We start from the raw sequence: 12,227 nt of genomic DNA on the forward strand, positions 1-12,227 counted from the left end.
TGACTCTGACTCATTATCGATTACTTAGATTAAATATGTCAGAAAGGGAGGTAAGGCTTGCTAACACAGTGGTATAAAAACTATTGTAGATCAGTGAATTTATTAACTGCTAATTAGTGAAAAACTGAGGTTTGTCTCTGTCTTTCTGTCCATATTCACACATCTGAGTTTCCCATTGTGACAGTTTTTAAAGTTGTGGATAGAAGTGGGGGGCTGGCCTTATGCCATGTGTATTGTGGCTGTGAAAGTTATTCCTATGAGTTGATTTATTTGGCACGAGAGGTGGAGATGTTATTAGAATGGATGTGTGCTTTAGCTCAAACCTAAACCCCCCAAACTTGACTCTTTTTTAAAACACTAACTTTCTATGATCAGTATTTAGAGATGAACCACACACACCTCAATAACACTCTTATTTTAATGAAACAGAGCAGAAATAAAGTGATCTCAGTAATCTGCATACAGGAAGTTACTTTTTTATCACAGATTTTATTGAATCTGTAACAATAAAAGTGAAATTCCTGTCCAAATGTTGCTTTAACAGGACTGTGTTAGTGTGTTCGATTATTTTGTAACTGTTACAATGTTCTGAACCCTTCTGAAGCTATGGCCATCATGTAGAGACTTCCAGGTTGCTTCACTCACTCAGGATCTTCCTAAACAAAATGGACCACTGAATCATACCCTTGACATCAGTACAAACTTTCCTGATGAGTTTAAGAAAAGATTAGGTCGGTATCAACTGTTTATATACCTATCACAAAAGTTCACAAAATCAATGCATAGAAAATATATAATATATATTTTAAAAATCAAATGATGTCCAAACAGTCATCAGACAGAAGTAATACTCATTCTCATTTGTTTTTTTTTGTTTGTTTTTTGTTTTGGGGGTTTTAGTGGAATTTCTGCCAGATTATCGTACTCTGACTGTAATTGTGTCTTCATGGAAGGATGCCAGAATGCAGAAAAGACTCCTGGGAGTTTTCAGGAGTGCAGTTCAGCTGAACTGAACATCTGTCCCAATCAGGATGTAGTCCTAGAAGGAACAGTTCACAGCTTTGAGTTAAAAAATCTCTCTTAGAAATGTCAAGATTTCTAATTAGATCTCATGTCATAAACAAAAGCGCTAAGCTCACAAACATGCTTAAACAAACTTATTAAACACATTATCAGTATCTCTGACCTTCAGCACATCAAGCTGGGTGTTCATAAGCTTCATCTTTCCAATTGTGGGCAGTGGGTATCCCTTAGCAAGTTGGGCTGTAAAGTAAGATTCATAATTTTAGATCAACTTTCACAGTTTTATAAGTGGCCTATTGTTAATAGGAAGTACTTGTATTAGACGGCTCATGTTTTGGAATCTATGGATCTACTGCCATCTACTGAAATACAACATTAAAATACACTTTAGGAGGAAAATCAGTGAGTTTACAAATCCAATCCAGTCATGGAGATGTTCAAGTTACAATCACACATTTCTGCAACTCCACCTAGAAGTAAAAACTTGACCAGATTTAAATTAGGCTTAATCTTTCTTTCAAGGTTTTCTCATAGGGCAGAGTTGCATGTCTCTTTCACTGCATCAGAACAGGGACGGTGACTCTACAGTTTCACTTTGAGGAAGAAGAATCAGTTGCAGGAATCCAGAGTAAGGTGATTGCTGAGGAAAGTTTGTGATTCGAGCACAAAAACCTTTGTGGCTGTTTGATGAGGTGAGAGTGGGCGAACTGTGGAATATGCTAAAGTAAGTTCACTGGTGAATTTCATTCATTGTGAAATGAGTGTGGTAGTCCCTAAATGGCAGCGACATGTTGGCTCATTGGGAAGACTGCACTATCCAACTTCCCTGCTTACTTATCCCAAACAATCTCCAAGCTACCCAGCGCCTCCCGTCTCTCTGTCGCACAGAGACAGAGAAAGAATAGAAGAATACGAGAAGCACAGATAAGCAACGTGGCCACAGCATCTTGCTGATGAACATCATTTACAGCAGCACTAAACCACGTAAGAAGGACCTCTTCTTAAAAAACAAACACATCTCTGCTACGTTGTGCCTACCAGTACCCACACAGTGGATATACATCAGCAGTACATTTCTGGAGGGCTGTTTTACTCAATGCACTGATAATAACGATCCAATGTTTTCAACTACACACCCTGGCAGAGCTTTTGGGTCTGCACCGCAGCTTTTTATGGTCTGTTCTACTGCTGTCCCAAACTGGCTCGACATGAAGATGTGGATTATGCTAGTTGGATAGGCCCAAGAGATTTTTCAAGTAAAAAGTAATGACAATGATTTGCAGGAGACATCATTAACTGTGAAGTCAGGAGTGGTTATTCCACGTTACAGTCATTGCCCAGTGTCAGTATTAAACTCGAGTATTTAAACATTCGTCTGCAAAGCTCATTGCATGCTCTGTGTAGGTCCTTCAAGTTGTTTGTATAATATTCCCCAGGACTTTGGAAGCGTTGAGAAAATACAAATGGAAATCCTTTTTGGAACTTTTGGTGAAAAATCCTCTTTAGAGTTCAAAGTGAGGATGAACTCACCATTAACAGCAGGTAACACCACCAATTTGAGGACCCCATGAAAGACATTTTCCAGTGGTCCCACCTGTAGGTTAGATGTAGGGTTAGTTCGAGTTGCTGATGGTTCAGACTGTTATTGTATAGAAACGCACTTCTTACCTGAAAGTCTCCCACATAACTTTTGTCCAGGGTCAGATCCATTCTGTGCAAATTAGACTAAATTAGAACGTGATGTTCATCTTAACAAAGACCTCTTGGCCCTATTTTTCTTTGCCAGTTAACTCACTTGTTGAGGGTGACAGCTGCAGCCAATTTCATTTCACTGACAAACATACGGGCACTCACGCTGGCCTCCTGTCAAGGCAATGGTGGTTCATTTCAGATGGTTTTCTAAAACCACAAAGACAATTTAAGATCATATCAGCTGGGTAACTTACCAAGTTCAGGACAAAAAGAGGCGACAGAGTAGAGTTGGGCTGGATGGCAAAGGCCGTCACTGTGGTGATGGCCTGGACTGTTGCGTTGTTGGGCTGAAAGGTCAGTGTGGGGGTTTTCACTGTCTTCACCAGTAGCTTCATCATCAGACCTGGGAACTGCTTAGCAATCTGGCAAAGAAAGAAGAAATTCAGATGACAAGCTACCAAACATTTATACTTTAAATATACCAAATTGTGTTGTCACCTGTGGGATAAAGGTTCCAAACGTTTTGGTGTTGAGTCGGATTGGAGAGCTTTTTGGTATCTGGCACGACAAAGTGAGAAAGGTTAGAGATCAGTTTGATGTCCTGAAAAGAAGGTATGAGACTCAGGAGGCAGCAGTTTACCATGTCGTCAGTGATGGACAGGCTGAGGACTCCAGCATTGTTGTAGACGAAGGCTGCAGAGTTGACAGTAAAGGCAGACATGCCGATGTACAACATGTTGTTGTTCTGGGGTGGCAGGTTAAAGGCCGCTGGTGAGAACGGAGGCTCCTGATGTTTCCCGATGTTGTAAAATTCCCCCTGAGAAAGAAGACCCAGAAAACAATGCTCCAGATTTTTTAAAAACAATAAAATGATATCTTTGGATTCCTGTAAAAATGTAGTGTTGCATAATTCTCTACCTTCAAGCTCAGATCTATCAAGGACTTTAAAACAGTCGGGGACGATACCATGGAATATTCAATCTCTGCATACTTGTCCACCTTGGCTAAGACTGCATAGAGACAGAAGCTCACTCATGTGTTCATCACCAGTGAAACAGCTGATTGACTAACTAAACAGGATACTTTACCATTGAGAGTTTTCAGCTGAGGGTTTAAATCAGATACTGCATCAGCCACCAGGGGGCAGATCTGCAACAGCAAGTAGTGAAAAGAAGAACCTTATTTTCAGGAAGAAATCTGGAGACAGTGATTTGTATCGAAGAAAGTCATCATTAAAGGCTCACAGTGGCATTTCAAAATTAAACCTTTGGTGAATGTTTCAAACAAAAGAGCAGTTGTGGAAAAAATTAATTAATCAATGTACATGACCAACAGTTAAGCTTGGCACATCTGTAGATGCACCTTTTATATTATATATTCATTCTACTTCAGAGTAAAAGATAATGTGAGACACTGTGCACTAGCAGACACTTCTGGTCAGTTGCATGAGCTGGATTTCTGCTGCAAGTAGCTGATTTGCTCTCACCTGTTTCTGGAGTGCATTGCGCAGAGCCTTATCAATAAATGTTGTGAAGAGATTGTACAGCCAGCTAACAAAAGACAAACAAAAACAATAACAGCAGGATTTAGAGAAATTCTGCCATTTGTCAAGAAAATGAAGTAAAATAGTAAAACCCTTCTCCCTCACAGCTGGGTTTCTCACCTCGCTCCACCATGAAACTTGACCTTTGCACTTCCAACAGTGGCTGAGCAGCTGTCACTGCTGACCGCTGGTCGGCCTGTCTCGTCACTCTTGATGGAGATGGTCGTAGCGATACTGAGACCATTCACATCCAAATCAAAAGACCCGCTGTCCTTTCTAGTAAAATAAAAAGGATATCAGATATTATATTTTTAAGCAACCAAATTATTTTCCCTATAGAAGAGATGTTACCTCACTCACATTATTCGCAGGTACTTGACCCTCCAGTTTCCATTCAGACTGATGAAGGCATCACCTATAGACAGTGTGACTCCAGTCCCTGGCACCAGATCCACTGAAGACTTTGGTAAGCCCACATTAACTATGTGCATACTGGAGGAATTAATGTTTTTTTGTTAAAGAAGGAAAAGGACAAAATAACAGTTTGCTACAGAATCTAAACACATGCAAAAGAAAAAAAATCTGGTGGCTTACTTTGACAAACTATACTGAACCTTTCCAATCGGAGACACCTTCTCTGTCCCAGAAAAGTCTGGAATTTTGATTGATCCGAGTTTCTGCTGGATGACAGCCATGCCCAGTTGCCTGCCTAAGAAAAACCAAAGAAAAAAGAATCTGATGAACAAATCCTGGAGAAATCAGTGCTTTTCTAAAAATGAAGCATTTTTACACAAACCTTACCATATTCAATGCCCTTTTCTGTCAGCCTGACCTTTACTCCAGGATTCGTGCTTAAGGTTGTGGGGATGAGAGCCACCAGACCCAACCAACAGCACAGGAACATCTCAGCAGCTGGAAAGGAAGGACAAGAACATCAGCAAAATTCCTGTTTATGCAAGAGCAACAGAAGACAGAGCAGTACTGTGAAGAAAGATGGGAAAGAAAGAAATTAAAGAAGATGTACAAATACAACATTACTGAAATACTATGCAGTGGAGGAGAAGTATAAAGCAGTTTATTTCATGCTTCATTGAAAGAGCTAACAGTCATTGCTTCACATGAAACCACATGTCCCCTGAGAGGTCAGCAGGGTGAGCTTGAGCTATATCAACCTAGGCTGATTGTCAGGGCATAAAGATGGTCCACCATCTTTACCAGCACTGCGTGTTTCAAGCTAGATGTGCATACAGCTTTAAACCAGAGCAGTTACATGCTTTTTGTCTACAGCGTGTCATTCTCCCCACTAAACCAAAATAAAGCTAACCATTTCTAACTCATACTTCACTTTTGCTGCTGACTTTGCTTGAACTTTAGTACACTGCATGTGTGGATGGCAGATCTGGACTCTGTGCAAGTCTAAAATATGATAATGTGATGTAAAGTGTGACTGTCTGAAGAATGTGGGTTGTTTTTGTTGTTTTATTGAAGATCATTCGGTTTTTACAGCCCACACTAGAAACCAAAACCTTTCTTTATACCCAGTGAAAAAAAAGCATCCTCAATGTTGTCAGTTTGGCTCAAGTATGTTTCATGTTTCATCTGAATGCAGATCTCAGTGTTTTCAACACTCAGAGATGGTGCACTCAATACAAACCACATCTGTCTTAACCTGAGTTGCAACACTAGTTTGCTCAACTGATAACAAGTCTTTACAAGTCAAACCTTATAACAACAACCAAAGCACACTGAGAGACTAAATATAACTTTTTTGCAGTAGAGTAGCCACGTACCCTTTCAGATTTTACCCTTTGAGAGATCTGTGTTAACTGCCTGCACCATCTGTGTTGAGATTAAGCATTACAACTCAGAAAACATTGCTGCCATATACATTTAACCCACACTCACTCTTACCTGAAGCAACAGTTCGTCCGGAAGACGTAGCTTGCCCTTTCTCAGACGATGTGCCAGCGTAGCCAAAGAGTCAGACTGAAAGAGGAAGAGAATCACATGCGCTCTAATTCACTTACTTAATCAGGAACTGAGCTTCTCAAAGAAACTCACCCAGCAACAATAAGCAAACATGCCGTTTACAATGTCCCTTTATTGAATTTCATTCCACTCCCTTATCATTTCTTCACAAAAGACTAACAGTGTAGAAGTTAAAGATTATCAGAGATTTTAAAGACAGACTAAGTCAACTACTGTAAAGCTTGGTATTGTTTGAAGAACTTTATGTCCTTGAAAGTTTGTCCTCTTGTTTTGCAGGTATGTCTGTGTTTTAGTTCCTTGCATGAATTTACAGTAAGTACCACACAAGAACCAGGCACAACTCAACTTCCCACTTCCTCATCTCATGTTTTTCAAAGAATTATTGAATGTGTTCAGCTGCCAGGCCGGCTTTTTAAAGAGACAAAGGCTGCTTTCCACTCCATCCTTGTGGACTCAGTATCAGTTATCAGTCCCTTGAGTGAATTTCAAGCATTCAAATGGACTCAAAGATGAACTTGGTGGATTTTGGACTCTTTATTAAAGTCAGTGGGATCTCACACAACACAATTTTGGCTATAACTAAAGTATTAATGTGCTTATTGTGACTGCCATAACCTTTTAACTCTCCATGCTATCAAAAAATACTCTTCAAATTGCTGCTCTGAGTAGATAACCACATGTGTTTTTACTGTACTTTTACTGTAAATGCACATTTCGACTTTCTAAAAAAAAAAACAAAACAGAAGAAGAGACCAGGAAATGGTTCCTCAGTGAAAATCCAGTGTGATAACCACACAACCAAAAAGTTTACTATATCATATTGTTTGGTCATGACGTGCATCAATATTTTCTTTGTCATTTAAAAACCACTGAAATTGCTTCCTGCTTTTTGAATTGCTGTTTATGTTTAAAATACAAAGTCATCACACAGCAGCTGGTCAGTAACTGCGGTTATTGTCTGAAAACAGGAAGCCTTTCACTGAAAACTGACACAATTGTGTAAAACCTTTACAGTGGGAAGAAAACACTCTGCTTGCTGCTGATTGGTGGAGGTACAAAAAAGCAAGGTGGCATCCAGTCAGACCTGTTTTGGTCCACACAAACCAGCGGCTAGTATTATACACAATGATTCGTACGCTATTCAGTGTTTACTGCTGTTTTATGGAGCATCAAAGCAACGTGGACATCGCTTACAATCTGAACAGTACTGAACTTTTACACAGTGAGAAATCTGAGGCAGCATGAAGAGGTAAAAAATAGCAGCGGGCCATGGGGTTAAAGTCTGAGAGAATCGAATTATTGTGCTGACAGGAGAAAAAGCATGTTGGGTGGATTATTAGTTTACAGCATTCCTCCTAAAGTGCCTACAACTGCAACACACGAAGTAAAGACATAGAAGGAAATACAGTCACATGAAGAGCTTGTGACACACATTCTGAAGGAATTGTTGTCATTTTTCTTAAAGTTCACCACCTACAGCTGGATAGCAGATGGCCCCGCCCCTCCCTGAGCCTGGTTCTGCAGGAGGTTTCTTCCTGTTAAAAGGGAATTTTTCCTTCCCACTGTCACCAAAGCGCTTGCTCATATGATTTTGAGGTTTTTCTCTGTATGCACTAATGTAAGTTCTAGCTTACAATATAAAGCGCCTAGAAGTGACTGTGATTTGTGATTTGGCCCTGTATAAATTAAACTGAATTGAATTGATTTTAAACCGCTGCTTGTAGACAAAAACATTTCCTTTATTCCAACCTGAAACTTTATGTCATCAGCAAATACTTGGATGATTAGACAATGAATATGAATTTAATTCAGATCTAAATTGCTGGGCAAACTCTGTGTTAGACCCGTATTGTGTTTCTCGTGTATTGTTTTGTGAAGACATCTGCATTTAAATGGAGTGGCTATAATTAGTGTGGCAACACTACAGCTTACAGAGGACCAGCTCCAACCTGAGGACCATCCCTATATATGGAACCAACATGGCTCATTTGCTTCTCTTTGATTCAATCAGCCACAGCAGAGATAATTGAGACTTGTAGTTGTTCTGTGTCTAGCAAGAGAGAACAAGTAAGCAGCACTGTTCTGCCTTTTGTTTTCTGTAACTGTTTTCACGGACCAGGGAGGCAAGCCCATGTTTTCTGGTTTGTTATTTTCAGGCAGGTCATCTGATCTGGTATTGATGCACAGCTCTGTTTGTTGGTTGTTCTGACTTTGGCTCACCCTGAGGATTCTCTACTTCTGAATTTGTGAATCTGCTGAATAATAAATACGACACTTTTTTTCCCTCTTCTCTGTGGCTTCTCGGGGAAGTGGAAGCTTTTGTTTTCATGCCATGTCTTGTCGTTGTGCTAAAATGTGATTTCCCCTGTTTCCTCCTTTATAAAGGGCGGGCCTATAATCTGTAAAATATGCATCAGACATAGCTCAACAAATCATATCAAGTCATTTTTATCCATAAACAGCATTCCTATCATAAATTTATATATAACCCCTTAATGTAATATATTTACCAATTTATCAAAGACGTTACACATAATTATTACACAAAACATTGGAAATCACTTTTTTGCATAACATCGGCCGCTAGACGGGATGTTTCACACGGTTGCTCAATATGCAACAGACTATAGTTAAAACCACAAACCCTCAATGAAACTGTGTATATGACGCCTTAGAAGGGTTCAAGCAAGCAGCTTAGATTAGTACGCACTGCTAGCATAAAAAAACATCAGGTTTTTATAACTGTAGTGAAACAACTCGTTATTACTACAGGAGACAGTTTAACTGCTCTAAATGCTTTTGGCACAGTCACAGCTGCTCTGCAGAAATTGCTCCTGTCACTGGTTTGTGTGCAGAATTTCACTGTTATTCCTGAACTCAAAGGTGAGGTGACAAAAAAAATCAAACTTCTAGTAACTGCTTTTGTCCACTTGGTGGTAGCAGAAACTTGTTTTACACACCTTTAAGTTGTTGCCTTTGGGAGCGTTTGCCACCTGCCACCTATGCCACCTATTTTTGCTCCCTACCAACTTCCTGAGGAAATATTTATCTGCTAAATGCACTACGTTCACAAGCTAGACACACAACCGTTTCTTTCTACTGTTTGATGTTTAGTGTAAGTACCATTCAGTGGCTTTTAAGACTTTTTAGACTAAAAACATCAGGATAGACTGAAGCTAAAGTGAAACCTCACTGTAAAAACAGAAAAGGAATGTAGAGTTGTTCCGCTATGTTCAACATGAGCTACTAGATAATCTCTGAGATAAAAACAAATAACACATTTTCATTAGTGGCATGATGTCTTTAAAATGGATTCAAAACTTTGCTTCATCTTGATTTTTTTCCTAATTCCTAAACTGACCCTGATACAATGTTTCTCCTTTTCTGAGAGGCCATTGGACAGTCAGTGTAGAACATCCCTTCATACAGGTGTGGTGTAATTTAGAGTGCTTTAAGTTCTCAAAACAGGTGTAAGGTAACAGAAGACTGATGCACTCAAGAAATATGGAGCTAATCAAATCCATCCATCTTCTTTAACTCAGGGTCACAGGAAGCTGGAACCTATCCCTGCTGCCATATGGTGGGAGACAGGTTGCCAGTTTGTGAAAGGGCTTAAAGACAGACAACCAGTCACACCTACGGACAGTTAAAGTTAGCACTTAACTTGCACTCAGGACCTTCTCGCTGTGAGGCGACAGTGCTAACCACTGTGCCAAGTACTCTCCTGAAATAGCAAGATGATTGAAAACATATTACCTGAAGATACAAGGAGCAGTGGCAGTGAAGACAGGTGAATTTAAATACCTGGGATCGACCGTCCAAAGCAACAGACAGAAGAGAGTGCAGGCAGGGTGAAGTGGGTGGGAGAGGAGTGTCAAGGGTGATTTGTTACAGAAGGGTAGCGAGAAGAGTGAAGGTGAAGGTTTACAAGATGGTAGTGAGAGCTGCTCTGATGTGTGGTTTGGAGACGGCAGCACTGACAAAGAGACAGGAGGTGGATCTGGAGGTGGCAGACCTGAAGGTTTCACTGGGAGTGACCAGAAATTATTATATTAGAGGGACAGCTCAGGCTGAGTGGCCTGGACATGTGCAGAGGGACAGTGGATGTACTGAGCCAATGATGGTGACTATAGAGCTGCCAGGCAGGAGGAAATTGGAAGGCCAGAGTAGGGATTGATGAGTGTGACATGTAGATGGGTTGGTGTGATGGAGGATGTTAGGTATAGAGTGAAATGGAGGCAGATTATCTGCTGTGGTGACCCTCAAAGGCAGCAGCTAATAGAAAAGCCCATAAACATTGCAATCAAAAGCACAGTCATGCATGTTTTCAAGGAGAGGCTGACAGGACAGGCTTGCTATTTCAGGAGACGCTGACACTGCTGTTGCTGAGACTTCCTGAACTGGAGTGACATCTTGTGGTCACAAGTATATATAACATACACATTACTTTATATGTGGTTCTCAAAGGGGGATCCCTCAGACAACCTCGGGATTGTGATTTAATAACATTAACATTTACAATGTTTACATGCTGTTTATGGATAAACCCAGTCTTCACGTTTGGAGAACTGCTTCCGTGATTACCCATGTTGCTGCCTCTATTAATCAAGCTAATTACACAACATCTAATGTAATTGCAACACTCCAGGTCCAGTCTGCAGCTCAATGAAAGCAAACACATGAAAAACAAGCTCCGACGAGCTTTTAGTTTCACACTATCACGCACGCTGCATTCGGAGCCTGGTATGAAGTAGGTTAATTTGCAGCCAGCAGGGGTGCCTCGAGGTCTTGCTTGGGGATTTAAGAGATCACACACTTCATGCTCTGTTGTCCTTGTCCAAAAAAAAGAGAGAAAAAAGCCCTTTCAGTGTTGCAGTGTGTGACGAATCAACACTGGCACATGGACAATAAGGTCTTTTGTTTCATGGAGGATGAAAAGTAGACAAAATGTTTCTGTCAAACTCAGTAATTCTCTTTAGTTTTTGTGACATGAATTAGCCTAATTACTGGATGAAAGATTAATGGGTAAGTTGATTGAATGCTGGCTGAACGCCTGTAGCAACTGTTGCTGAGGCTCTTATTATTTAAACCTGCTCTGTGACTCAAACCGAGTGAGTGATGCCTGCACAGCACCCAGAGGTAAGCCCACATAAATGCTTCTCCTTGCCGTTGCTGATTTGACATCTCTGTGTAGGCACGCAGAGACTGCGCCTGACTGGCGTTCGCCTCAGTTCCCCATCTTAGTTAAACCTGTTAGGGTGTGACTGGAACACCTGCAGGTGTGTGCAAAGCCTTTAATCCCACCCCTTTCCCATCACTCAGAGCTTCTCCTCACAGCGTGTCTCGATTTGGATACTTTAAGTACACTTTCAATTAGTTCACCACATCCACTGGATACATACTTGCGTAGTGAATTTTGACAGTGTTGTGTTTTTTCAAAATGAAGTTGTAAACTACCGAAAATGCTGAAAATTTGCTACGGCTGAATGCAGTTGTGTCTCTGATAACACAAAAACGTTTTTCTAACGTGATGACAACGGTACGTTAGAAAAACGTACTAAATAACCAAACACTGGTTTCTCAAATTGAGGAGTCTGAGAACCTACTTTGAGTCCAAAAGTGTATTTATATAGTATCATATGCTGCTGTACAAAGTCCTCTACAGATACCTGGATGTTGTACTTCTGGTACAGCTGAATATGGACTGAAAGTGGAATACACACATTTTTCACTTTCAGAACATCATCAAAACTTTGTTTTTAGTAGACAGCCTAACTTGTTGGACGGTTTTCTGGGCATTTTTGCTGTATCTCATCTTCTGCCTATCTGTTTAAGATTTTGATTTTTGTTTTTCATCTAATAAAACCAGTCCAAATTTCAGCACTATTCCTAATTCTCATGTGCTACAAGAGACAATAAAACAAGGAGATGGTTACTTCAGATTAGCTTAGCGAGAGGTCAAATGATCTTAGCTACATCC

At 40.4% G+C, this 12,227-nt stretch overlaps 1 protein-coding gene across 1 annotated transcript; it reads right to left on the bottom strand.

The window, feature by feature from the left end:
* Positions 1-400: 400 nt before the first annotated feature.
* LOC101480548 (bactericidal permeability-increasing protein) lies at positions 401-6,559 on the bottom strand. The gene is made up of 17 exons (XM_012923622.3): positions 6,320-6,559; positions 6,170-6,244; positions 5,060-5,170; positions 4,853-4,967; positions 4,619-4,750; positions 4,379-4,534; positions 4,202-4,265; positions 3,804-3,864; positions 3,634-3,725; positions 3,356-3,532; positions 3,214-3,273; positions 2,970-3,137; positions 2,819-2,886; positions 2,692-2,734; positions 2,554-2,617; positions 1,187-1,263; positions 401-1,039 (listed from the first exon to the last, which is right to left on the bottom strand). The coding sequence occupies exons 3-17, from the start codon at positions 5,160-5,162 to the stop codon at positions 1,001-1,003; spliced, it is 1,419 nt and encodes a 472-aa protein (XP_012779076.2). The 5' UTR covers positions 5,163-5,170; positions 6,170-6,244; positions 6,320-6,559; the 3' UTR covers positions 401-1,000.
* Positions 6,560-12,227: the final 5,668 nt, after the last annotated feature.

This window comes from Maylandia zebra, linkage group LG5, assembly GCF_041146795.1.
Source record: "Maylandia zebra isolate NMK-2024a linkage group LG5, Mzebra_GT3a, whole genome shotgun sequence".
NCBI classification, from domain to species: domain Eukaryota; kingdom Metazoa; phylum Chordata; class Actinopteri; order Cichliformes; family Cichlidae; genus Maylandia; species Maylandia zebra.